The 26798-nt window shown below is 32.3% G+C and overlaps 4 protein-coding genes across 8 annotated transcripts in view; 1 reads left to right on the top strand and 3 right to left on the bottom strand.

The window, feature by feature from the left end:
* Positions 1 to 4211: 4211 nt before the first annotated feature.
* Positions 4212 to 7190, top strand: LOC124544031 (CCR4-NOT transcription complex subunit 7-like). Of its 3 annotated transcripts, none has more exons than XM_047122416.1 (8): positions 4212 to 4296; positions 4472 to 4582; positions 4699 to 4808; positions 5041 to 5154; positions 5258 to 5376; positions 5473 to 5630; positions 5703 to 5843; positions 6748 to 7190. In XM_047122416.1, exons 1-8 carry the CDS (start codon positions 4279 to 4281, stop codon positions 6862 to 6864), a joined length of 888 nt encoding a protein of 295 aa, XP_046978372.1. In that variant the 5' UTR covers positions 4212 to 4278; the 3' UTR covers positions 6865 to 7190. The 3 variants fall into 3 exon arrangements, with proteins under 3 accessions (XP_046978372.1, XP_046978370.1, XP_046978371.1); XM_047122414.1 differs by having other exon boundaries at positions 5243 to 5376; XM_047122415.1 differs by lacking the exon at positions 4212 to 4296 and having other exon boundaries at positions 4460 to 4582; positions 5243 to 5376.
* Positions 7182 to 14103, bottom strand: LOC124544029 (chromatin-remodeling complex ATPase chain Iswi). Of its 2 annotated transcripts, none has more exons than XM_047122412.1 (17): positions 13860 to 14103; positions 13540 to 13772; positions 13151 to 13408; positions 12765 to 12888; positions 12261 to 12548; positions 11966 to 12179; positions 11430 to 11701; positions 11065 to 11292; positions 10722 to 10967; positions 10512 to 10617; positions 9955 to 10100; positions 9430 to 9536; positions 9225 to 9358; positions 8470 to 8585; positions 8174 to 8394; positions 7707 to 7847; positions 7182 to 7634 (listed from the first exon to the last, which is right to left on the bottom strand). In XM_047122412.1, exons 1-17 carry the CDS (start codon positions 13908 to 13910, stop codon positions 7433 to 7435), a joined length of 3087 nt encoding a protein of 1028 aa, XP_046978368.1. In that variant the 5' UTR covers positions 13911 to 14103; the 3' UTR covers positions 7182 to 7432. The 2 variants fall into 2 exon arrangements, with proteins under 2 accessions (XP_046978368.1, XP_046978369.1); XM_047122413.1 differs by having other exon boundaries at positions 9961 to 10100.
* Positions 14104 to 16569: 2466 nt separating this feature from the next.
* Positions 16570 to 19788, bottom strand: LOC124544332. The gene is made up of 3 exons (XM_047122833.1): positions 17611 to 19788; positions 17067 to 17287; positions 16570 to 16714 (listed from the first exon to the last, which is right to left on the bottom strand). Exons 1-3 carry the CDS (start codon positions 19226 to 19228, stop codon positions 16619 to 16621), a joined length of 1935 nt encoding a protein of 644 aa, XP_046978789.1. The 5' UTR covers positions 19229 to 19788; the 3' UTR covers positions 16570 to 16618.
* A 1017-nt stretch (positions 19789 to 20805) lies between these two features.
* Positions 20806 to 26798, bottom strand: part of LOC124544027 — a 28349-nt gene continuing 22356 nt past the window's right edge. The window contains exons 10-13 of one of the 2 annotated variants that reach the window (XR_006967513.1): positions 22853 to 22966; positions 22230 to 22736; positions 21939 to 22144; positions 20806 to 21291 (exon numbers count right to left, since the gene is read on the bottom strand). Coding sequence is in view for 1 of the 2 variants with exons in the window: in XM_047122409.1 (XP_046978365.1) it covers positions 21274 to 21291; positions 22230 to 22736; positions 22853 to 22966 (639 nt within the window). In the remaining variant the exon portion in view is untranslated. The remainder of the gene's footprint in view (positions 21292 to 21938; positions 22145 to 22229; positions 22737 to 22852; positions 22967 to 26798) is intronic. The other variant, XM_047122409.1, reaches the window with a different exon arrangement.

The following is a 26798-nucleotide window of genomic DNA, read 5'->3' as shown; positions in this document are numbered from 1 at the left end:
GTCTTGCGCGAAGATTCGACGAATTCCAACCCCCAGATCAGACCGGGTTTCGGACCGGACACGCCACCATAGACCACGGCACACAGTGCGGCAGATTATACAGAAGTCCCAAGAGTATAATCGGCCCCTGTGTCTTGCATTCGTGGACTCTGAGAAGGCCTTTGACTCGGTTGAAATCTGGGCTGTTCTGGAGTCCCTGCAGCGTTGCCAAGTTGATTGGCTATATACAAGTGATGAGGTCTCTACGAAGCTGCCACCATGTCCGTCCAAGAGCATAATTTGCAAACAAATCCCATACCATTGCATCGAGGAGTGAGATAAGGGGACGTTATTTCCCCCAAAATTTTCACTAACAATGGAGGATATGTTCAAGACGCTGAACTGGAAAGGACGTGAGATTCGCAGACGACATCGTCATCGTGGCAGAAACGCTGCAGGACCTACAACAAATGCTGAACGATCTGGCTGATTCTTCTATGCGTATCGGCCTACGGATGAACTTGGATAAAACCAAGGTCATGTTCAATGAACATGTTCTACCGGAACCGATTGCGATACACGGTACCGTCCTCGAAGTTGTTCAAAAATATGTCTACCTTGGGCAGACTTTGCGGACGAGGTGAATAGAAGAAGCTAGGTTGGGCCGCGTTCGAAAATTACGTCGAATCTTTAAATCGTCGATCCCACAGTGCCTTAAGACGAAAGTCTTCAACCAGTGCGTCCTACCCGTCATGACATACGGAGCCGAAACGTGGACACTCACTGCAAGGCTGGTCCACCAGTTTAAAGTCTCTCAGTGTGCTATGGAAAGGGCTACGCTCAGCGTTTCTCTGCAGGATCGCATCAGAAATGAGGCGATCAGCCAGAGAACCAAAGTCATCGACATAGCCCACCGGATTAGTAAGCTGAAGTGGCAGTGGGCTGGCTATATTTGTCGCAGAACTGATAACCGTTGGGAGAAACGTGAGCTAGAGTGGAGACCGCGTCTCGGCAAACGTAGTGTAGGACGTCCTCGGGCACGGTGGAGTGACCGAGCTGGCAGGAGCTGTATGCGAGTAGCCCAAGAACGAATGGAGAGGCCTATGTCCAGCAGTAGACGGAAATGGGCTGATGGATTAGATGGATTGGATTGGATTAATAACCGAATCCGGGAAACTCTGTAACAGAGCTCAACACGCAGCATGGTTTAGAGTATTTATTTATTTATTTATTCTTTATTGCACCCAATCTTACAACTAAAAAATAACATTTTAGTTACATAACTTATATAACGCAGGTTTCCATGGCCGTAGGCAGGCGGGGGTTTTGGGGGTTCCACCCCTGGTTCCACAAAGTAGTTGTGCGAGGCAGAATATGTCTAAGAAATCGCGCTGTTGTGGATTTCCGGACATCGAGGTGGTGCCGGTGAAACTTCGAATTTCGACGAGATGTCCGAAGGTGATATTCAGTAGCCAGAATTAATCCGTACAATTTCTCGGAACATTCCCCGTGAAAAATTCGGTAGAAGATGAAGAGTGGTCCAACATCTCTACGCAAAGCCAAAGGATCAAGGAGATCGGAAAGGGCTTGATGGGCGATAATTCGAGCCGCTCTACGTTGGATACGGTCAAATGGAAGGAGCTGGTACTGGGGAGCACCCGCCCAGAGGTGAGAGCAGTACTCCATGTGAGGCCGAATTTGCGCCTTGTGAATGCCATTACATTTTGAAATGTGTAAGACAGATTGTAAAATATCTGATACATTCTATATATATTTTATTGAGAATATACATACTATATAATTAAACGGATAGTCGGCGCTCTTTAATGAATAATCGCCGACTACGAAAGCAGCCGAACTCCTAGAAGGCTACTTTAGTGCATCCTATCCCTAAAAAGAGCAACCGCCCAGACCCGTCCATTTATAGGCCAATAGCCATCACCTCCTTGTTTTGTTTCCGTCGAGGTCATTCTGCCGGTCGTCTTCTATATTACCTTAGTCATAGATGGGCGGAAACAGTTGAGAGCAAGGGGGAGGCATTGGCGGCCAGTCTGGACATAGCGAAAACGTTCGATAGCGTATGGCACAAAGCGCTTCTTTCGAATCTCCCTTCCTGCGGGCTTCTCGCGAAATTATGCAATTGGATCACCAGCTTTTTGGCAGATCGGAACATTAAAGTCGTAATCTATGGTGCATGCTCTGATTTAAAATTCGTTAATGCTAGTGTTTACGAGAATATAATGATGCCATGGTGTAAAAAAATATTTTACGTGTTTTACAGTCGTATTTTAAAAAAGTGTTAAATAATTAAGTATTTCAAGTATGGCAGCACTTTTTCCCCCTACTAGAAGTATGGGAAAAATAATAACGGTCACATTTTACCAAATACTTTTCAAAAATCCAAATGCAATACTGGTACAAATCGTTTGGCGATTAAAAAAAAATTACACCTTTGCAGTGGTATGGCGGCCATTGGGAATAGTCGGAAAAGAATGGCATGGTGATTTTCGTGAATGGCTACTCGACGATAATCAGCTATGCAAAAATTAGCCTGGTACAAATGGTTGAATTGTTCTATTACAATTAATGCATTCGCGTCGGTATGGCGGGCTGTAAGCCACACTCGAGAAGTATGGCATTACGCTACCGCCTACTTCTTTTTTTCGACTATCTGAAAATACAAGCATTTTTGTGGAACAAATCGTTCGACACTCGTTATTTTTCCGACGCGTTCGGTTAATGCCCACGCGAGTGGGCCGCCGGTGCGAGCGCTACGACCATCATTTTCCTTTTTGCCTTTACGTGTTTAGACCCCTGAAGAACCGCAATACTGGTACAAATGACCAAATATTTTGTCATTATCATCTCCCGGTCTATTAGCCGCTAAAAAAATTACCATTTCTCGTATCTCCACGATTTCAGAAGACAACCAATAGCCGTCACTGCTAGTATCGAAATACTTGGCGTGGATATTTCGAGTCTCGTTCAGTTCCACGGTCAATTGGAACGCAAAGCCAAATTCAGTTCATTCATACAGTATTTGTAGTATTTGCAGTTGACAGTATTATATAACTATACAAGGCACAAATTGAACCCCACATTGAATATTGCTCACACCTCTGGGCGGGTGCTCCCCAGTACCACCTCTTTCCTTTTGTATCCGACACTCGGCTCGAATTATCGACGATCAAGCCTTTTTCGACCTGCTTGATCCTTTGGCTTTGTGTAGAGACGTTAGATCACTCTGCATCGTCTACCGAATATTTCACGGATAATGTTCGGATTAATCCCGGCTGCTGAATTTCACATTCGGACATCTCGACAAAATTCGAAGCCTGCATCACCTCGATGTCTGAAAATCTACAAAAGCGCGATTTTTAAGACATTTTCTAATAATTTTCCTTGCACTACCACTCTGTTGAACCAGCTTTCGCCGACGCTTTTCCGATCCGATACGACTTCGGAACCTTATGATGAATGAACCTTATGATGTCCATGGTGTTAAACACTTTCCATCAGGTGAATGAAATGTGTATAAATTATGTATAATTTTAATATATTTATGCTTATTTTAAAATAAACCTCTTGCTTTTTTCCCTGGAGCACGAAAAGACTTACAGAACGATTACGAGACAAAATATCATATACACTGAAGTCTTGGAATGGGCCAGCATATTTAGCTCATATCTCGACTTTATTTAGAGATCAATGTAATTTAAGCTTGAAGTTAAGACGGCCGTAAGAATTTTATAATCCTCAGAGTCACCTACATTGGTTGAGGTTCGAGAAATTAATACAAAGACCGAGATATAATTAAATTCTTTCTATGTCAAGAAGTAAATGATAAACACACACTCAACGAAGAATGATAGGCAGGAGGATAAAGGATTACAAAATTTGAATGTAATAGGTTAATTTTGTTGAAACAATCTAATTTTGTTTTCCATATACATCCATAAAAAGTTCTTAACAAAATCATACTTATCTTATAAATAAAATACATATCTAAAAAATTTAATATTTTATTTATTTATAAACCGAAGTCGATTTCTGTCATAGCTAATTCAATATTCTAGACAATATGATTGCATAGCTGCAAGACGAATCTTTATAATAGATTTTTTATTTTGTTTATTAAACATTTTAATATCACAAATAAAAAGTACTTTACACCAAAAGTAGTATAAAATATAATCAGAACGATAGATAATTAATATTTTGGAAATTATTGCCTACTTCCTCTAATGTGACATTTCGCATTTTAGTCTGTTTTGGTTCAAGGCTAAAACAGTAAAAAAAATGACAAGAATAAGGCAGGTAGGTAAATTAAGTCAATTCTTAAAAAATATAACTTAATAATAAGCTTACCGGTGTTTTGGTTGCTATTATTCAAGGGTGTAAATAATAAAAATAAAAGTCTAAAGCATACAAAAACAATTTAAAAATATTAATTACTTTTCCTCTTAATATTAATAATAGTATGACTTTACAGATGCCGGCCGTTAACTTCGATTTAATTACTATAAAATCTATTAAAGAGGATAATGTAATTAAAAATGTATGGAATCACAACCTTCATGAAGAATTCCATATTATTAGACAGGTAAACAATTTGGGTTATAAAAAGGAGTTCTTTTTTATTTGAAATTCTAATAAATATTATTACATTGCTTTCCTGAAGTTATGTTTTTAAATATATGTTTAAATTATTTATTTCAGATAGTTCAAAAATACCAATGGGTAGCTATGGATACTGAGTTTCCGGGTGTAGTAGCAAGACCAATAGGAGAATTTAGATCCACTGCTGATTATCAATACCAACTTCTAAGGTAATGTTTTAATTGAATTACAATCATAAAGTAAACATGTACACTTTTATAAAACAATGAGATTAAAATAACAAGAAAACAAGTATGATAAAAACCTTTTATTTTATCTTTTGTAATAATTATTTAATTAAATACTATTTCCCCCTACTATTGCTGCAATTTGTAATATGGTGTATATTATGTGTATGTTAACAAGACTGTATTTTAATTATTATTTTTTGTGATTTTATAGATGTAATGTAGATCTGCTAAGAATAATACAATTAGGTCTTACTTTTATGGATGAAAATGGAAAAACCCCTCCAGGTTGTACTACATGGCAATTTAATTTTAAATTTAATCTACAGTAAGTATTATTTATAAAATAAATTTAATATTAAAACATTTATATCTGTTTTGGTAAGACTAGTTTCATACCTGTATATTTTTATAAGATCTCTTGTTAACAGGGAAGACATGTATGCTCAAGATTCAATAGATTTACTTCAAAACTCTGGACTCCAATTCAGAGAGCACGAAGAACACGGAATTGAACCTATTGAATTTGCCGAGCTATTAATGTCTTCAGGTATTAAAGAGTTAAATTTCAACACAATATTGAAATGCGAGTTCAAAATATCTGTTTTTCCTTTTTGGTGTCTGTATATTTTGATAATTTTTACAGGTATTGTTCTTATGGATAATATAAACTGGTTAAGCTTTCATTCTGGATATGATTTTGGATACTTACTTAAACTTCTGACTGATCAGAATTTACCACAAGAGGAGAATGATTTCTTTGATAGTTTAAGGCTATATTTTCCTACAGTATATGACGTCAAAGTGAGTAAATATTTTTTGTTCTCCTTTTGCATATTGAATTGAAGAAATTTAATTACAATTGTGTGTCTGCAGTATCTTATGAAATTATGCAAAAATCTCAAAGGTGGCCTACAAGAAGTAGCGGACCAGTTGGAACTTAGAAGGGTAGGACCACAGCATCAAGCTGGCTCTGACTCTCATCTGACTGGTATGGCATTCTTCAAAATCAAAGAAGTAAGTTTCTTATACAAATATAAGGGCCTTTTAAATAATAACTGTAACAACAACAACAGCCTGTAAATTCCCACTGCTGAGCTAAAGGCCTCCTCTCCCTTTGAGGAGAAGGTTTGGAACATATTCCACCACGCTGTTCCAATGCGGGTTGGTGGAATACACATGTGGCAGAATTTCTATGAAATTTGTCACATGCAGGTTTCCTCACGATGTTTTCCAGCGGTGCTTGTCTGGGTTTGAACCCACAATCATCGGTTAAGATGCGCGCGTTCTTACCACTGGGCCATCTCGACTCTTAATAATTGTAATCAAAGAGTAAAATTTACATTTTGAGGTTTTTTTTAATAAGACAAGTTAAAAGTTAATTTACTGATTAATATTGCCAAATAATTAAGTTATATCAATAGAATTACTCATTGACAAAGCTCCCACTATTTTCATTTGTTTTATTTACAAGAGAGCTGTTTTTGGCATGTTTTAAACAAATTTTTCATTATGTCCTCTTTAAGTATATTCAGAATAATAGTTATTCACTTGGCAGAAAGAATAAATGCCCAAGCAGGACAAAAGTGTATATTAATTTCTATACTAAGTTAATTTTAATTTAGCCAATGAATACATTTATAGATGTAAAAGATAATGAATAAGGCATGGTACTTAAAGATGATATTACATGCATGATAAAACAGTAGAAAGTATTAGTTTATTTTCAGTCACAGGTATGTTAATAATAAATAAATTAATTATTTGTCATTTACTGGATGCAATGTAAATAAGCAACTTCATAAATTGCAAAACCCCTACTGGTTGACATTTATTATAACACTAAAATGTTGATTTTAAGTTGTTTGTTGAGCCTTCATGAATGAAATATATTTAGACTTTGTAAATATTTTTTCTGCAGATTTTCTTTGATGGAAACATTGAGAGTACCAGTGGACATCTATACGGCTTAGGAGCACCATGTTCTCCCAATGCGAATAACATGCAGGAATGTATTGAAAATGGAAATTCACCATAATTTCTTACTTGTTACATAAGTTAAACGGCGCCACCAAGTGTTCAATTTTATTTAATATTGTGTATAATAATATAATTGAACACAAAAAACTGTGATTGTTAGTACCTGAGAGGGCAGGAATAGTATGGTTTATGACATTAAAATAAAAGTTATCTATGTTTATACTACATAAAATTAAACAAATATTATTTCTCAAATGATGCTGGAGCACATAATGTAAATGAAAACAAACAAAATTTATTGAATTCATCTAAATTTTCAACTTGGCATGGCGTGCGTCGATAGATGTATAACATTGTGCAATAATAAAAATAATGTTTTATTTACCAGATTATTTATTTAACTGACCCATAATCAATACCTTCATCATATTTATTAAATACACCATAAAAAGGGAATGTTAACTAGTCAATTAAATTAAGATTAATACTCAAGGTAAACAGAAGACAAGAAAGGCCTTCTAAATTTAAGAAATGGACATCTTTGCATTTGTGGAAACAATTTAATGTTTTTATTTTCGGGCTGTAACCGATCTAGTGACCCTTGATAATTTAGAGGTAACCGGATTTCATTTTTTCTTTTTCTTATTCTTTTGAGCAGTATCAGGAGTATTATCAGCTTTACGTTTTCCGGCATTTGCCCCTTTTCCAGTACTATTTCCACCAGGTGTATTTTGATTAACACCCCCACTTTTCTTTTTCTTTTCAGCCCTTTCCTTTTCTTCTAATTCTTGATTTTCCCTCTCAATTAAAGTTATAAGTGTATTGCATCTGAAATGAAATATGAATTTAATTTAAGAAGAAACATATAAAGATTATTTCAACTACTTGAATATAACTAACCTGCGCTGAAGTTCAACTGCTGTACGTGATTTCAAAAACCAATCAAAACGAAACTGTGGTGCGGCGTGTACAGCAGCTCTTAATTCTTCATATACATTTTCTTTATCAAAACCTAATTTATGCAACATGCACACTAAAAACCTATAACAAAAACCATTAGTAACCATTTATTTTAAAAAACAAAATTGTTTTTTACTTTTACATAAAATAATACTTTTTTTGTTGACAAAGAAAATCATATTTTAAATAAAAAAATCTTTATAATAAAAGTTATTTCTCCAGTCATGACGGTTATAGTACTGGTAAAAATAAAACTAAAGTAACCATAAAAATTAATTTCAGCAATTCGTAATTTCTGGCACAATCGGAAGTTGATGAGGCTATTTATAAATATTTAATTTTAAAGATTTTATCCTTGATTAAAATATTAAATGTATAATAAGATATCATCACTAAACAAGTGGTACCTATCTTCTTCTTCAACATAATTTTTCCCTTTATTAGTGCCATAGGAGATTCTTAGTTGGTGGAATGGTGCTCTATAACGCGCCATTTTAGCATCCAAAGCTTTTTTGATTGAGGCTCTTCTTTGTATTTTAGCTTCACCCCTCTCAATTTGCCCCATTATTCTGTCTATATCTTGAAGTTCATGACATCTTTCCCAAAATACAGCTGAGTACTCCATAACCTTAAAAAAGTTGGGGATGATTTTATTATAACCTAAATGCTTATGCTAAGAATCTAAAATATTTTGTTTATTTACCTCCTCTGGTGTTTTGCCTTCAACATCTTTTGCAATATTTTCAATATCGTCTCGGCCATACTTTTCATTGGCTTTAATGAACTGATTAAAGTCTCGCTTAGTCCAATTTGTAAATCCTAATTAAACAAACAAAAATAATTGAAATTATTAAGATTTTATTTATTCTAAGCAAATGCGAAATTAATATTTGTATCTAATTAGTCGAAAAAAAGTTCTAGTCAATTTAAATGTGCTTTAGATTCTCGTCCCGGTTGAATGTGTTGTTCTATTAGAACTAGTTCAGTTATAGGCTAGGTAGATAGCCCTTTCTCAATTACCAAGTAATAAAATATTTAATAAAATAAAATATATAAGTAAATACAACATAGTAAAATTTGTATGCTATGTAAAATAATAATAATATAACAACAGATATTAACAAAATGGTAACAAATTTATTCATAGAAATAACACTTTTAATTACAAAATGTATAATTATACCTCTTTTACCTAGGATAAATTTTCAAATAATTTATAATTGTTGATGATACTAATTTAAAACAAATTTAAGCCAAATTCATAGCTTTAGAATACAAAACTTTTAAGATGAAAATAATTGAGGTTTTTTAATGATTTAAATCAAAATCAACACAATCTGTGAAAAGAATGTGTGTATAAAATCTTTGAAAATTTTGAATTACTCGGTTTTGTATATATTTTATAAGCTTTATTTCATATCATGTTAATGTTGTTTAAAACTATTATAAATGCTTTACCTTGAGTTAACAATTGCTCTTTTTCTTGCACTTCTTCTTCCGTTAGAGATTCGGCGTCGTCTATTTTGCGTTGTTCTTCTCTTTGTATTTTAGCTGCATCCGGTCCTAATTCCGGATTTCGCGGTACTTTATACCTGTTTAAAGCAACCAAATTAATATTTATTATTTTTTAAATACTCGAATTACATGATAGTGAAAAATTTACCCAAGTGTTTTCCGATAGTGATATATTTCTTGATCCAATAGCTCAAATAGTCGAGGTGGGAAAAATTGGAAATCTTGAACAATTGGCTGCTTTGGTGGTCTCGGAGCCTAAAGGAGAGATAATAAAAGGCAAAATAAAAAATTATAATCATGGAACAGGAAATTCATAAACTAACTAAAAATAAGCAAGAAACTATACTACAAAACAAAACAATTTATTGAGCATTACTACTATTTTATAACAAAAGAAAAAACTAATTTAAAATAGTTCTATTATAGTGCTGATAAATAAATCTAATACTATTACAATATGTAGCTGTATAAATAAATATAAATATTCACTACGCATCTAACGCAAATAAATAATATAATATATAATATGCCCTTACATTTACACTGGAGCATAAAGAGCTAATTAATGAAATACATAGTATACGAGCTGATGCAAATATTGAAACAGGAACCACCACCAAATAAGCCACCTCATGTTGCTGGACTCCATATTTAGCTCTTTACACTTATTTACCTGTACCTTAGGCGCCTTTGGTTCAGAGACACGAAGTGCCTCTCTGAAGTACGCGTCCACGGCGTAATTAGCTTTACGTTCCCTCTTAGGAGGTTCTATCCAACTACCAATAGGTATTATCTTCTGTTTTTCTCTGTAATCTTCACCTGTTTTGATAAAATGTCAATATATTAAACCTGTTACTATAATAGCAAAAACATATATAAAAGTATAATCTAGCCAGGGGTTAGATTTTATACGGCTATGATGATTTTTGGATTCGAAAACGATTTCCGCATTTCACTAATAAATGTTATTGTGTTTTTCTGTTAATAATTTTCTTGCATTAGAAATAGAATAAAAAATAAACTTATGCACAATTTTTTGAGTGGGAAAGCTAAAATGGGCTATGATGGCCCCAATACATAAAAAATTGTAGCAAGCAGTAAATCCAGAAAGTGATCAACAACTATCCAAACAAGACAAAAAATTAAACATTAATTATGCCAAATTTCACAAATTTACTCTTCAGTTTTTAGTGTGTATATAATGTTTCATTTCATTTACGAAAATCAAACCTTCAAACTGATATACGGAGTCTGTTGTAGCACCAGGTGTATCCATAGAAAAGGCTCTCAGTGATGACTCTCCAAGACTCTCCAATTTTTGTTTGAGTTCTTCGGTCTACAATATTAGATAAAAATAAATCAATTGATTTAAATTGTATCTATGCTGTTAATTTATATTGTATAAAAAAATTACTTATATTTGTTATTACAAATACTTACTTTTGATTCACCTTTAGCTAGAATTGAATCAATATCTTCATCTGTAATTTCGGAATCTTTTGAAGAGAAAACATGATTTGCACCGTGCCGGATCATGTTGAGCATTTCATCTTTATTAAGTTGGTTTTTAATGTCTACTAAACGACCTGACTGAATAACCAATTTATCTAATCGCAATTTTACTTCAGCTCGTTCAACAATTTTCTCTTCAACTGTATTTTCTGTTATGAGGCGAAAAACTCTTACCTATAATTAAAATAAAAACATATCATAGTGCCTAGATATTTTGTTTGGGTATATTTTTTCTATACATCTTACTACAATATTATGAGACAGCACATACTTGTTTCATCTGTCCAATACGATGAGCTCTGTCCATAGCTTGTAAGTCCATTTGTGGATTCCAATCAGAGTCGTAAATTATGACAACATCAGCTGAAGTCAAATTAATGCCGAGACCACCAGCACGAGTGGATAACATGAATATAAACTTCTCACTTCCCTCTGCATTATACTCCTCTATTTGTCTATTTCTATCTTCATGAGGTGTTTGACCATCTAAGCGACAGTACTGAAAATAACAATAAAAATAACATAACTGTGTAAAGTAAAAATTTAATATAAACAAAATCAGTTATTTTCTATTAGTTAAATTCCCGTAATGATTAATTTATTATCCAGACACAACTTGTAGATGTATCAACTAACTTTGTATTGTCTCCAAAGACAATAATCTTCAAGAATGTCCAGCATCCTTGTCATTTGTGAGAAAATAAGAACTCTTGAATCCTGTTGTTGTAATTTGGGCAACAGTTTATCGAGTATAGCCAGCTTGCCGCAGTTGTACACTAAATGTTCATCCGTAGTATAGGGAGGTCCAGGTTCAGCCCCATCAAACAAATAGGGGTGATTACAACATTTACGCAACTGCATGAGAATGTTTTGCAATCTCATTTTTTCCACTTTACCAGCTCCATTAACTATAACATAACAAATGGAAGGATTATGCATTTGCAAGACCAAGATTAGAGATAAAAAAATATTGTAACCTTGCCAAGGGTAATAATATCACTGAAAGTTATAAGTTACATATACTTATGGATTAATTTGATGTTCAAAATGTTACATTATTATAAACTTTGTTTTATATTACTAATAGTCAAAAATTTACAAATCAACATATCTGCCTAGCTAAATATTGTTTTCTATTCATAGGTATTTTAGGTTGATTATCAAAAACTTACCAACATCTATATCTTTCATCAAAACCTTAGTGTACCATTCTCTTTGCATCTTACTCAAACCTACATAAACCTTAAGTTCTTTTTTTGGTTTAAGTTTTTTTTCCACTTCTGCTTTAAGTCTTCTCAACAGAAACGGTCTTAAAACTGCATGCAGACGTGACACTAATTGATTATCACCAAGTGCAGCATTAGTGTTGAACCAGGCATCAAAATCCTTAAATCACAAACCATTTTCACAATATTAAATGTCTGTCTATCAGCTATAATAATGAAGTATGTCTGAATGTCAACTTACGTCTGAACTATTAAATACATCAGGCAAAAGGAAATTAAGCAGGGCCCATAACTCGTGAAGATTGTTCTGGAGAGGGGTTCCTGTTAACAACAGTCTATTCATACTTTTGAATTCACGAAGTAATTCAGACAACTTGGACTTCTCATTTTTGATACGGTGAGCTTCATCTATGACCATGTATCTCCAGTTAAATTTTTTGAATACAGACTTTTCTCTTATAATCATTTCATAAGATGTAATGCACACATCCCAATTGCCTGGCATGAGAGTTTCTCTTATGAATATATTCTGAAAAACAAAATAATAATTTATGTAACAATATTAAAATTTCTATTAGATGGCAAGCTTAGAAATGATAAATATAAAATTGAATGATTGGTACATGAACATCATTAAAGTTATAAACAACAATAATGTTTATTAGATTATACTTTTTTTTAAGCAATTATTGTTAAGTTTATAGGTATGTATAAAAATTTTTGGACATAGTCTTGATCTCCTCACCCTAGTCTCTTGATCACCAATGAGACAAACTGCCCTGATAGAAGGACACCATTTTTTGAACTCATTCATCCAGTTTGTAAGCGTAGATTTTGGCACAATAACTATATGAGGTCCAGGAACATTTCTGAAAATCATCACCCCATTTAAAATTCACCCACACAACCATACAATACCATATCAAGATAGATAAACTATTATTATAATAGGCTCTCTTTTCAGTAATTTTTCGAGTTCAATGACAGTTATTACAAATGAATGTAATAACAAATCATAGAAAACATTATCTAATTACAATTAATATTTGTATGTGCTACTTGAAAAGCAATAAATACCATTATTAATATTCTTAAATAGCAAATTTAAATTACACAATTATAATGTCTTACTTGAAGTTTTTCATATATCCTAATAGAGAAATAGTTTGCAATGTTTTCCCTAAACCCATTTCATCTGCTAAGATACCATTTATTCCATTTTCATACAAGGATATCATCCAATTCAACCCACGTACTTGATAATCTCTCATTTCACCATTTTTAACATATGGTGGGGATGATTCAAAACGAAATATTGTCTTCTGTTTCGTGTTAGTTTCGGCGAGCAATTCTTCATCTTCTTCTTGTTCCGTCTTCCGATGACGATGGCTACACAACATAAACAAAAATTTACTAACAAAAAGAATCTCATTAACCTAACAAAGGTTCATTTATATCTTTCCATAAAAAAATGATAACTTTAATGTTTTCATTTATTAAGTATTTTTTCTAAAACTTACTCTCCAGGCCCAGTAGGCTCCGGCTCAGGTTCAGGTTCTTTAATCTTTCTAGGTCTACCAGCTTTAGGTTTTGGGGGGCTGTTGCCTGATTTAGGGGTATTGCTCATAAAATGAGAAAAAATTTCAGTCTGTTTTAATAAAAAGTCAAATCTTTTAGCACGATCAGTTTCAATTTTGCTTTCGAAATCTCCTTCCTTTCCTCTAGAGGACGGCGTGTCACTTGATGATCCATTCTGTAAATTGCAGAAAACAAGAACTGTAATTATTTAACGTATCAAAATATCGATCTTAAATTCTTAATGGTTTGCCATTTTTCTTACAGAATTATCACCCACATCTGCAGCATCTATCGGTTCTTCTGGTTGCGACATTGTATAATAAATAAACTACACGCAATAATGCGGGATAAATTTATTTCGATTCATAAACAACTCTTATTATTGTTTAATTTACACTACGATACAAAGTAGAAAACTAAAAAATGTAATAGAGTAGCACAAACTCGATGCCTATGCCGGGCGCGAAAAGTAAATTATGAGTACAGACACAGAGTACAAAATGACATTAAAATACAGATATTTCAAAGCACAGGCAAACCGCAAGCATAGATAATAATACAGTATAGACTGCAAGCCTCAACTAGAATCTAATGCCCCCAGTACACGTTGAGCACACTCTGTACACATTGGATTAGAGAGGATGCGACATGCAGGGACCTAGAAAGACAATTAATAGGGGACATTACATATATATTAAAGTATAATAAATATAAATTTGGAAAAAAAGCTTAATAAATCGACGTGTGCTATTTTTATTGAAATAGATTCAGTTTAGCTTCCATCGCTATAGTAATGTACCATAACTTATACCATAACTCTTCGTGCCGTTCAGCATCTGTTGTAGGTTCTGCAGCGTTTCTGCCATGATGACGATGTCGTCTGCAAATTTCAAGTGAGAGATGTATTCGCCATTGATGTTGATGCCACGTCCTTTCCAGTTCAGCATTTTGAACATATCCTCCATTGCATTAGTCAACAATTCGAGGGTAATAACGTCCCCTTGACTCACTCCTTGATGCAATATGTATGGTATGGTATGGTATGGTATGGGATTTGGTTGCTGATTCTGTACTTGGACGGACATGGTGGCGGCTTCGTGGCAGTTAATAGTGGACTCCATTGAATGGCTATAGGTCTACACTTACACGTGTCTGAGGATTGCTTTTTTAGAGTTCGAGTGCATCAAAGTAGTACTCAAGGAGTTCGGGATTACTCCTAAAGCGTAGTATGACCAGAAAAGTCGTGTTAAAACCAGTGCCAAGTGAGGAGAAAATATCAGTAGCTCAATCAGAGGGATACAATCGTGTTCACCCGACTTATGAATATGTATAGAAAGGAAAGATGGAAAATATGATTGAAATTCCCTAAGACAAACTTAGCAAGCGATAAGAACGCATGTGTTCCTGAAGGAGGAACGCTAGTCTCTCGTCCAGTGGCGTAGCGAGGTTTGTTGCAGCCGGGGCCAACAGGAAATATGCCACCCCCTATTTCAATTATAACTTATTTAAAATTTTATATATTATATTAAGGGGACCTAAGGGTTTACAAGGTTTCTAATATTATTAAATATTTTTGTCACTAATAAATTTAAAATAATTAGATTAAAATCTACTCTTCGCGTTTTTTTTTGTCATGCTATATAATAATTTCATTATATTCCTTATCCGCCGGGCGCCGCCCCCTTAGATATGGCGCCCGGGGCCATGGCCCCCTCTGCCCCCACCACACTACGTCACTGCCCTTGTCAAATTCTGCTAATGTGCTCTGCCTTAGGCCTTAGGCTTATGAATGAAGATATTGAAAAAACTAGAAGCAGAGTTATATTTTCCTTTCTGAATGTGCTGGTATTTAGCTAGTGTCCGACCGAAGTTTCGGTTTCGGCCAAAAATCAAGATTCGGCGGCAGTTTCGGTTTCGGCTAAAATGAGCCGAAACTTTTGCCGAAACTGATTTCGGAAGTTGTCGTGCACGCTCGCCTAACTTCGTTTCTCATAGGTATACTTATTTCATTATGTATTTCATTCCGATGATCTATTGACGTATTTTTATTGTATTCGTTTAGTATTACTGATTTATTTTATTTTGAGTAAAATGTCGCAAAGAGAAAATATCCAATTTGGCAGTACTTCGACAAAAGTATCAGTGAAACATTAAAAGCACATCAAAATATTGATAAATTTTGACAAAGGATTTTATATGTATTCATTGTTCTATATTATATTAAACTAGCTGTGCCCGCGAATATTATTGTAGCCTAACTTACTCCCTATTATATCAGTTATCTGCCAGTGAAGGTTCCGTCAAATTCGGTTCAGCCGTTCGAGAGATTAGCCGGAACAAACAGACAGACAGACAAAAATTGTAAGAAATGTTATTTTGGTATATGTACCGTGTTGATATACATACGCATTGAGTAAAAAAGGGCTATTTAAATATTACAAACAGACACTCCAATTTTATCATATGTATAGGTAAATGATTAAGTACAACAAACTTAATAATACTGTGTTTCTATTTCCTAATTAATACAGAATAATGGATATAATGCACCAAATGTCAGCATTTAAAGGTATTTTTATATTTGACCACCTAAGTTTCGGTTTCGGTTTCGGGCGAAACTAAAGCAACGGCCGAATATTCGGTTTCGATTTCGGCCCGAAAACCAGTTTCGGTCGGACTCTAGTATTTACATACATCACAAGACATCATAAGACACCAACGTTTGGAACATAGCTCCTTAACACAACTTATCTCTTCTTCCCTTTATGTGATAAAGCATGTCCTTCATGGTATAATTTTTAGTCGCGGTACATAACTCTGCAGTTTGCAGAAAGCACAAAATTGACTTATATATTTGACAGAAATTTAAAAAAAAAATCCGATTGGATCCTTTCCGGCGATAAAATCGTCCAACAAAGATACCTTTAAACGTTGATAGTATATTCACTTTTTAAATAAAACAAAGATTTTCTTTATAGATTATATTTATTTTTAAACACATACCTACAAATATTTCTCTATTCATAATTGACTATTTACAGCTTCTTTTATGACGGTGTTTAGATATTCCATTTTGTCATCCTTTTTTTCTAATTGACTATAAATATTCCAGCTCACCTACAAGAATAAGTAATTTAATTTATAATAGTTAATTTCGAAACTAAAAATAATTAAGTGTTTATTTCATTTTATACTTAAAAAATCGGTGGAACCAATCAGTCGAAATTAAAATCGGACAAATTACAATGACTAAGTACAAGTTTACCTGTGCAATTTTTTAAATAAATTTGTAGATAATTGTAAAGACAATCATTGATTCATTGTGACCTGAATCTGTGTCTGATAAAATCCTACACATATTTCAACACTCTGCATTGTTTGGGAATAATTATCTCGCCGTATTATCAATAAAACGTATATAATATATACTGAACTGTAAACTAATAGGTATATTTTAAAAAACACTTACTAAAGCTGCATGATATCCTAGCGCATTTAGTTCCTTGATTTTAGTGTAAAAATGTCCAGTTGGGGAATTTGTATTTTGAATTATGGTGTTTTTGCCTGCAATTATTAAACATATCCACTTGTTACTATCAGGGGGTTCCCTAATAAAACCAAATTTTCTTTCTGAAAAAGCTTTATTAACTGGTAGTGGCAACCCTTCATTACTATCACAAATTATTATATCTGAAACAAAAACATGTATTAAACGTCGTAAATATGATTGAACACAAAAATTATGAATTTATTTAAAGTAAATTAAAACAGACAAATCATAAGTAGCAAATTCCACAAATTATGGCCACAAGCATTGTTGGCATAGGCATTAAAATTTCAGATTCTCTAAAAAACAGTGTTATACTCAATGTTATATTATAGTTATAAGTAAGCCAGTTTAGCAGACCTTAGATCTAAAGTTTACTGGTATGTTGATGATTAAATGGATGGTAAATATTTCTTAAAGTGCCAATTCTATGATCAGTAGTGATATAATTTAAAAATATGTTTACCTCCTCTTTGATGGTGGGTAAGAATATGATTACTAGTTACAAAGTTTTTACCACCACGCATGTCACATAAAATATTAACAACATCTATAAACATCTTTTCTGATATATTATATTGTTTTTCATAGTCTTCATTTGGTATATAATCTGTATACTTTTTTGATAAAAGGACCACTTGATTATCCTTAAGAATGTTTGTAACTTTATTTTTTCCAAAAATTTTTGCTGTATTGTGAATCGTTAAAATTTCTCTTCCATACTGATAACAATGTTTGCCATACGCATTTTGCAAAAAGTCTGGGCTTAAAATTTTATTAATTAAATCAAATGCATGGATATTAAGGAGACAGAGGTATGCGACACAACAAGAAAATGATCTGCCATGTTGGTTGATTTCTTCTGCACGATCTGGATTTCTCAACTCATCTAGTACCTTAGAAAAAAGGCAAAATTTTGTTTTTGGTCTAAAATTAAAAATCCCATATGTAAGGACTAACCTTTCAAGATCCTTTAATCTGGCAGTTGATATATTAACTATTGCAGCTTCTGCTATTTTTTTAAGACAATTCTCATGTAATGTTAAAGTTGAACTTCCTACTAATGCCATTTGAACATTGCACATAACGGACAGTCTAGAAGTCTCATGTTGCAGAGTTTCAAGCATGTCATACATTTTACCGTTGTCAGTTTTTTTTATAGAATATCTTATAATTTTTAGTAATGATGCAAGTGAAACTTCATGTATCTGAGAAGAGTTTTCTATAATTTTGTCCATTAATTTGGAAATTAATGTTCTGCTTCTTATTGGAGTTTTGCTTTTGAACAGACCCATTGCAATTATTGCTAGTTCATCAACAGTGAACTCAGAAAATTTTTCTTCTACTTGAATTTCCAGGTTATGTATTTCAGGTGGAGATTTCCTCATAATTCCAATAAAAAATAATGTTTGAACAATTTGAGTTTTTGTCAGTTGTTTTGCTTTACCAGTAAATTTCAATAGACATCTAGATGAAAATGAACTTAGTTTTGTCACGTTAAGCATATAAAATAATGAAACAAATGATAACATTTCATCAAATGACCAATTTTTTAGTCTTTTAAAACATTCGTCATCAAGAGCAGCCCAAACCTCAATGAAATTTCTAGTTCTTATGGACTCAGTTTCAGGCCATTTTGTAAGAGCGTAAAATATTGATTTCAACTCCTCATCCGTAGCTACTTGTATACAGTCTGTTAAAGCATCTATATAATTATCAAACTGTTTACTGGATATACAAATATTATGTTCAGAACAATATTCACCTAAGCTTGAGAACAATTGAAATATTGTTTCTGGATTCTCTTTTAACCAATTGGTTTCCAGTATATTTCTATATTGTTCTTCAGACAAAGTTTGAGGTTTTCTTATGTCAATTTTTGTCAAAACTACTGGGTACCCGTTATTTTGCATAACGTTACAGGCATATTTATTTTCATGCTCAATAAACAGTTTGGCATATACATTAGTAGTACTGTGAAATTTATTTGTGGTCACTTTTTGAATTGATATTGATGACTGTAAAAAGCATTTATAGCTTTTTGAAAATAATAAGTAACGATAAGGTTTAGTTATCAATGTCATCTTAATTATCCTAACATTTATATAAAATAAAATGTTTTTATATATACATTACAATTTTAGGTTACTATTTATTTGACATTTTAGAAGAATAATAGTTGACAGTGACAGTTGACACTAGTAAAAACAGGATAAGCTGCCCATTAGTTTCAACACTATTTCTTTAACGTAGTGATTGTTTACACTTCGATTATTCTCCTAAAATTTTAATTATTTTCATTGTCTTTAATTTTTTTTGTATAAATTTAAAATGAAACTATACTATACTAATATTATACATGCGAATCTGTTGTTGCTCTTCCATTACCAAAGTGAACTGAGCTGAATGTCATGAAATTTGGTGTGATGCCTGATGATAGCTTGAACTCCAAGGCGTCCAAGGACAGACTACTTTTTTATGTCTAACACCTAACGACCAACCCCTAAAACGAGAGCGGAAACGCAGAAGATCACAAGTTACCTACAAGATTTTCTGAGTCAAAAAACTAGTAAAAGAACTTTAGAAATACGTTTATATAAAAGTAGATATTAGCAGATTATAAAATATTTTTCACACATGTAGCCTTTAGGTAAAATATATTTATAATAGTATAATTTTAATAGCTATTTTCAACTTTAATTTTAACTTTTACGTTTGAGTTTAGGCGCTTTATTTGTCCATTCATCTCCACACATGCACTCAATGCCTTTGTTGTATCTTATTTATAAACTAATTTACATGAATTTAGATTGTCTTTATATATTGACATTTAATACATTATTATATAGACCGGGAGATGATAATGACAAAATATTTGGTCATTTGTACCAGTATGGCGGTTCTTCAGGGGTCTAATTACGTAAAGGCAAAAAGGAAAATGATGGTCATTGCGCTCGCACCCGCGGCCCAATCTTGTGGGCTTCAATCGAACGCGTCGGAAAAATAACGAGTGTCGGAACGATTTGTTCCACAAAAATGCTTGTATTTTCATATAGTCGAAAAAAAAGAAGTCGGCGGTAGCATAATGCCATACTTCTCGGGTGTGGCTTACAGACCGCCATACATTAATTTTAATAAAACAATTCAACCATTTGTACCAGGCTAATTTTTGGATAGCTAATTATCGTCGAGTAGCCATTCACGAAAATCACCTTGCCATACTTTTTCGACAGTTCCCAATGGCCGCCATACCACTGCAAAGGAGTAATTCTTTTTTGGCCAAACGATTTTTTTTCAAAAGTATACGTTATTTTGTGTTTTCGACATACGTAAAAGTCATGATTATCTACGTACGCAACGTGCATTGCCAGTAGTAAGGCAAATAAAGTAAGTCAGGGTTTTGTTACAGGATTATAATATAAATAAAGAAGGCACATATTAAACGACATAGGTTTGTAAATTACATAGACTGAAGTTATGGTTGATGAGCATAGTTTCATCTATATTTTATTTTAAAATATTTATAAGTATAACTACAATTTAAATAGCAAACAATTCATTATTGATATATTTTGAATATAGTGATATTATTATACGAAATGACTAAGGTATTCAATTTTTTAATTGAATATCTGTAATTGTATAGGTACACTAAAAATGTATTTTGTGTTGATAAATGTTTAAAACGCTATACATAAGCGTGCTTAGGATGTCACAGCAATTTTATTCAATTAATAGTTAAATAGTTATTTTTCAGCAAACATTTATCGATCCATTTAATAAACCTTACCTAATTGATAATCTTTTATAGAGTTCTGGTATTCTGTTTAGTAAATAATAAAATGTTTTTAGTATTAAATTTAATACAATTACTTTTTCTTACTAATTACAATTTCAATTTCAGTTTACATGGTTTTGGTATAATATAATAATTAAAAATTGAGATATACATATTTTAGGGATGCAACAAGATAGCAAACACAAGCACACGCGATAAAAATATAACTATACTATCGTTAACTTCGATGATTTATCTTTGAAATAAATATGATAAGGTCGATATTTATCACAAACTCTGTTAAATAAGATTCTTCATCTAGATTAAAAGTCTAGATTAAAAGAACAGTTTTTATCGACCTCCATCACCCTGTGAACAAAAATTTGTAATCATTAGTTAAATATATGGGGCGGCATTTAAGTACGTACGACAGTTTTTATTAGTAATAAAAATGATATTATGAAAAACAAATAAATTAAAGGAAGAAAATATAGTTTTTTTTTCTTATTCAAATTAACATACTATTTTCTTGTTATTAATTAAGTATTCTAAGAATCCGAAGACTATCAGAAAAACGAAACAATTCTTGTTTTTTTTTTTATGACAGATTTACTTAATTATTCTTTATATGTGGAGTCGTAAAGAAATGTTAAATATAGTCGAATAATTGCTTACGGCTTACTTGAATGCTAAAATTCTATTTTGTGTCAATAATCCACTCCAAAACCAATAATAATTAAATTAATATATTTTTTACTTTATTTATTCAGAGTGAATAACGTTTAAATAACACTGGTGCCCAACAAATACCATTAAAAAGTAAAAATGAAATTGATGTAAGTGATAAAAGAGCAATTTTTAACTAATTATGTAGTTTGTTGCCTTTATAGTGTTAGGAAAAATAGTTTTTCAATATATAATACGTGCATTAACGTGCATGCAAAATTATGAGCGTGGTTTGACAGGGGAAATTGAAATAATGTGCCATTAAGGAGATTCTTAAAAAAATGTCTTACATAAATCAATTATTACGAAGGCGTTTTGTAGAATTATACTTAAGGACCTAATCAGTAATAATGGATAATCAATATTTTAAAATAGATACTTTAGGAATTGTTATTGATGGAGGTAGCGGCAAAAGATTATTGCCGTATCTGGCATGAAAATTCTCATCATTTGCATTTAATTTTTTTGTTAAAGGTTTGACTTTAGAAGCTTGAGCCTGAAATAAATAAGCTTATAGATATATGTCATTAAATGGAATTTAATAATATGTAATATTTGTATTTTTAAAATGAAATACTTACTAAAGCTTCAGTCTTTTTACGTAAATTCGATCTAGATAATGTAAGAGCTAACTCTGATTGAAGTCTACTAGTAATTGGTTCATCACCGGCCATTCTATGGGTATCGGATTTATTACCATTTAGAAAATCTAGTTTTGATGGTTCTTTCCTGCCAATATTGTTGACATATTCTCCTATAGTTACAGAAACTGGCCGTGCATGTTTCTTCATAGTTGTCGAACCATTTGGTGCTTTAATGAAATAATTAGAAGGTGCTTTAGGCGCAACGTTTACGGGATTTTTTAATTTATAGGATTCTAGTGATTCCACTTCAGCATTATCATCTTTTAAGCTTCGTGTTTTTATCGGCACATCTGTTTTATTGTTATAATCGGTTGTTGGTATCCTATTTAATGTTCCAACTTTTCTTAGGTTTGGTATTTTAATTATGTCATGGTTTTCCGATTTTCCTAAGTCACTATCAGATTTATTATGGTCGCCATTTTGTTGTCCGTTTGAAAACGGCATCTGAAATAATTATAGGAAAATAAAATAATATTTAGAAAGAACAATATGAATGTAACTTACAACGTCATACGAAACATTTATAATATTTTAATCAAAATGCGATGTTAGCAACGTACTGGAGGTGGAGGAGGAGGCTTCTGTATTAATTCTCGTTTATCTTGCTGTTTATCATTTATTAATTCCACTGGTAGTTGATCAGCTTTCCTAATCGGTAGAGTTGATTGTCGATCCTGAAACAGTAGATGGTTATTATTTTGACTTCTTGTTAAATATTACTATGTCCGAGAAAACAGCATAGTATTTTATGTATCGTTAGTAAAGTTGTGATCGTCTTTTCAACTTTTATTCTGGTTTTTTTTTTATATGTAAGTGGACCATAAAGCTTAAGGATAATTAAAATATTAAAAATTTCCTATTTTATTAACATAAATAGCATGCAAGTTTTTGCAAATTCTTCAAAATCCTAATTGCTTAAATGAAATGAATTACTGGTAACATAAAAAACAAAGATTCGCCGATGTTATTCCTACCTGACCGGTTTTATTCGACTACCTACAGGAGTAATAAAAAGGAACGTATTCTTGGAGCACTTTACAGAGTTAACTTAATGATAACTAAATACAATTGTGACTAACACGAGAGCTGATTGATCATATAATAAATAGTGAAATTGTCAAATTTCCTATTATATTATTAACATATAATAATATAATAAACAGCATAGTGTATAAATAAAAAAGAGGAACTATTACAGAATATATTTGGTCGTGGTAATAACCAAAAGCTATCTACGCTAAGCGGCCTCATGCGTGATGTAGTTGGTTTGAAAGCAGGGAAGTGATCCCATATTAAAAATATATAAATGTCTGGATAGCTGGAATTATTGTCTCACACGCAGATCGTTAGACTTGTTACGGATGTATTAAATTAGTCTTTGGTTAGTGAATAATAGTTAAGCGAGACTTATATAAGCTTATAGTCATAATAATAATACAAGGCATTCTAAGGCTTAGCGTCAAAACATAAAACTTTCTCAAAGAAGAGGCTAACTGCTTCAAAAAATCTGAAATCATAGTACTGATAATTCAAACACACACCGCTCTTTATATATAACATTTGATGAAAAAATCAATTAATTATTATTTTAAGCTAAAACACCTAAAACATATTTCCAAGTGAACCGAGCAAGCAATACTAATTCATTAAAATAATATGATATAGCATATTTTTTTTTAAAACCACAAGTATAATGGCTATAAAGATTATTGTAAATAAGGCTAATATAATTAAATTAACTAAGGCAATTCATTTAAAATGCTCCTACGATGGATTTTGTGAGATAACACATTTAATAAGCACGTAAGGATCTGTGCTCCGACATTGAACTTTAGTTAGGTACAAACATCGTGTCATTGCAGTTAAGCCTTTAAAACCGAATATAATTAAAGTAAATTAGTTAATAACAACCATGACGTCAGGTAGGTAATGTTCTGCATCACGAGGAAAATATGACGTAAGTTACTAGACAAAATTAAACCTAACATAATATATTTTTAAAATACAATTTTGTAAATCATTGTTTTGTTAATTACGAGTATCATAACAGACTAATTAGTGGCAATTATATACTCATTCATATACAGAAATGCGGATTGTTATATTTTTTCGCTTTGTCTTGTTAGATCTTTTAAAGATATTAATGTCTCTACTTACGAGTAATTAATAGGTCAAATATATAGCCGTAGATGTATATATGTGCTGACTAATTCTATTCACGGGAAATGAAACAACACGGAAAACTTATAAATATCAAGGGTCTGGCTACGAGGCTTATTTAATTTTTAATATTATTCAAGTTAATTATTCGTCATGTATTTAATTATCATTTTTGTCTAAAAATCTTAAAAGAGCAAAAAATATTTGAACGTTAAAAACAATGAAAACTTTGTCCTTGTCAAGTCATAACTTACTTCATAGCACTGAAGAGTGAAAATAGGCGATGATTTGTTGTATTTCTTCATTTTTGACGTAACATATATCACATATTAGTTAGAAATAACAAACATGGCACGATAGTATTGAACGCTATCTGTTACAACTTAGTTTTATTTTAATATAAACTTCGTAAAATGCATAAAAATTCGAAAACCATGGAAATAACGCAAGAGCGCGTGAAGGTCAAAGATAATTTTCCGATGCTCGTAAAATCAGTATTTTAGCGTATTTTGCGTCTATTGCTGTTGCCGGTAAAACGCAAACAGCAGTTTACAAGAAAGGCGCGCGGCGGTGCACATCAACGACGGATGTGGTGAGGCGACTGAACGCCACAGGTGCGGGGGCCGACGTTATCAGTGCGAGGCATAAATAATCATGCAAAATCAGTGTTCTATTAACCTGTCGATGTGTGATATACATTCGCAACATCGATTCTTTGAAAAAAAAAAATAGAATTATTAGTAGACTAGGTTCGATACTAAAACCGTATCACGTAACATAAATCATCTTTCGCTCGCGAGGCGTTTACAGTCAGCTGCCTGCATAGCGCCAGCTCTCCTCACGATTTTATTTGTTGTTGGGTTAATTTCCCGCTACTAGACGGGTTTTGAGGCGATTAGCTCTAATGAACGGAACCTTCTTACATGTCTGGAATTGGTTTGCTAATCTACTCTGCCAGACACTGTCATTCCGAGAGCTTTGCAACTTTTTTTTATAGTTTTGTAACTATTATAAATTTTCCTTTGTTGACGAGAAAAGCTCTTGAAGTATGGATTTTATTTTTAATATAAGTAGGTAAATAACAGTATCAGTTTAAAATACAGGTGCGTACATATGTACCCTACGTAAAACACATTGCAGTGTATAATGAAAAGTATATTAATTTTTGTAGTAATTGTATAGAAAAAAATACTTGAGATGTATTGAAAGTTATAAATATATTATATTCATTTAAAAACTTTGGAGTTTATTATGAACAAGTTAAACATTCATAGAGATTGCGTATATTACAAACGCAGAGATATATGACATTTTTTTTCAATGCGATAATGTCAAGTAGAGATTAGATTAAACGTACGCGGCATTATATGATATCGACTTTAACAGTAAGCCAAGCAGTAGATCGAATGAAAAACAGAGAAAATAAACACACAAAAAAATGTACAAAAATGCAAGGGCATATTGTTGACACATTATATTTATATTTTAGTTCATAATTAAAATAGTCATCAATACAAAGTAGTCGGATTAAAAATATTAGGTGAAGGGTTACGCACCGTCACTTTTATTACGAAAGAGGGTCAGTGCCCTTCTACTAGGGCCAGCAGAGTTTAAACAATAATTAAAATAACGAAGTAGGTAATTACATAACGTAACTTTTTCAGTAAAAATCAAAATAATTAATTAACTAATTATGAAATACCTTCATCGTGTCCCATAAACATAGGTATATATAAATAATTAAATATACATATACAATTCAAAACACCTAAATAATGAATATAATTAAAGCTAAAATAGAGTTAACTCGGTGACTGAGGCAAATGGTAACCCTATTTGCGTGGTCATGGGACGCTAATAAGCTAAACTGTAACTTACTTTGCATCGGCAACCTCATATACCTTAAACTAGATTAAAAAGATTCTAGACGTTTCACAGAATAAAGAAACATAATTGGATTAGTCTTCGACTGTTTCGTTACCTTGATAATTAAATATTTGTTGAATGTTACTTAGTTAAATCTTAGTGAAAAAACATTTTTAGTCTGTTAATGAATTAGGAATGATGTAAAAAATCTTTCTTTATTAAGAAATAAGGTTGCTAAGTGTGAACTACAAAATTTAAATTATATTGTATTTTCTGTATTTTTTATGTGAGTATCGATAATGATGTTTCTTTTTTTTATTTACAAGGTATAAATAAATATGTAGGTGTATACACTATATATGTATTTAAAAAATAACATTCCTAATTTTAATTAGCAATTTTTTAGATGTGTCAAATAATTACAGACTCGATGCTTACACCTGAGTAAGATTTCATATAAAATACTTATTTACGCTCCAA

The sequence above is a fragment of the Vanessa cardui genome, chromosome 4 (genome assembly GCF_905220365.1).
Source record: "Vanessa cardui chromosome 4, ilVanCard2.1, whole genome shotgun sequence".
NCBI classification, from domain to species: Eukaryota; Metazoa; Arthropoda; class Insecta; order Lepidoptera; family Nymphalidae; genus Vanessa; species Vanessa cardui.
The sequence above is the reverse complement of the archived record's forward strand: the minus strand, read 5'-3'. Positions and strand labels throughout refer to the sequence as shown.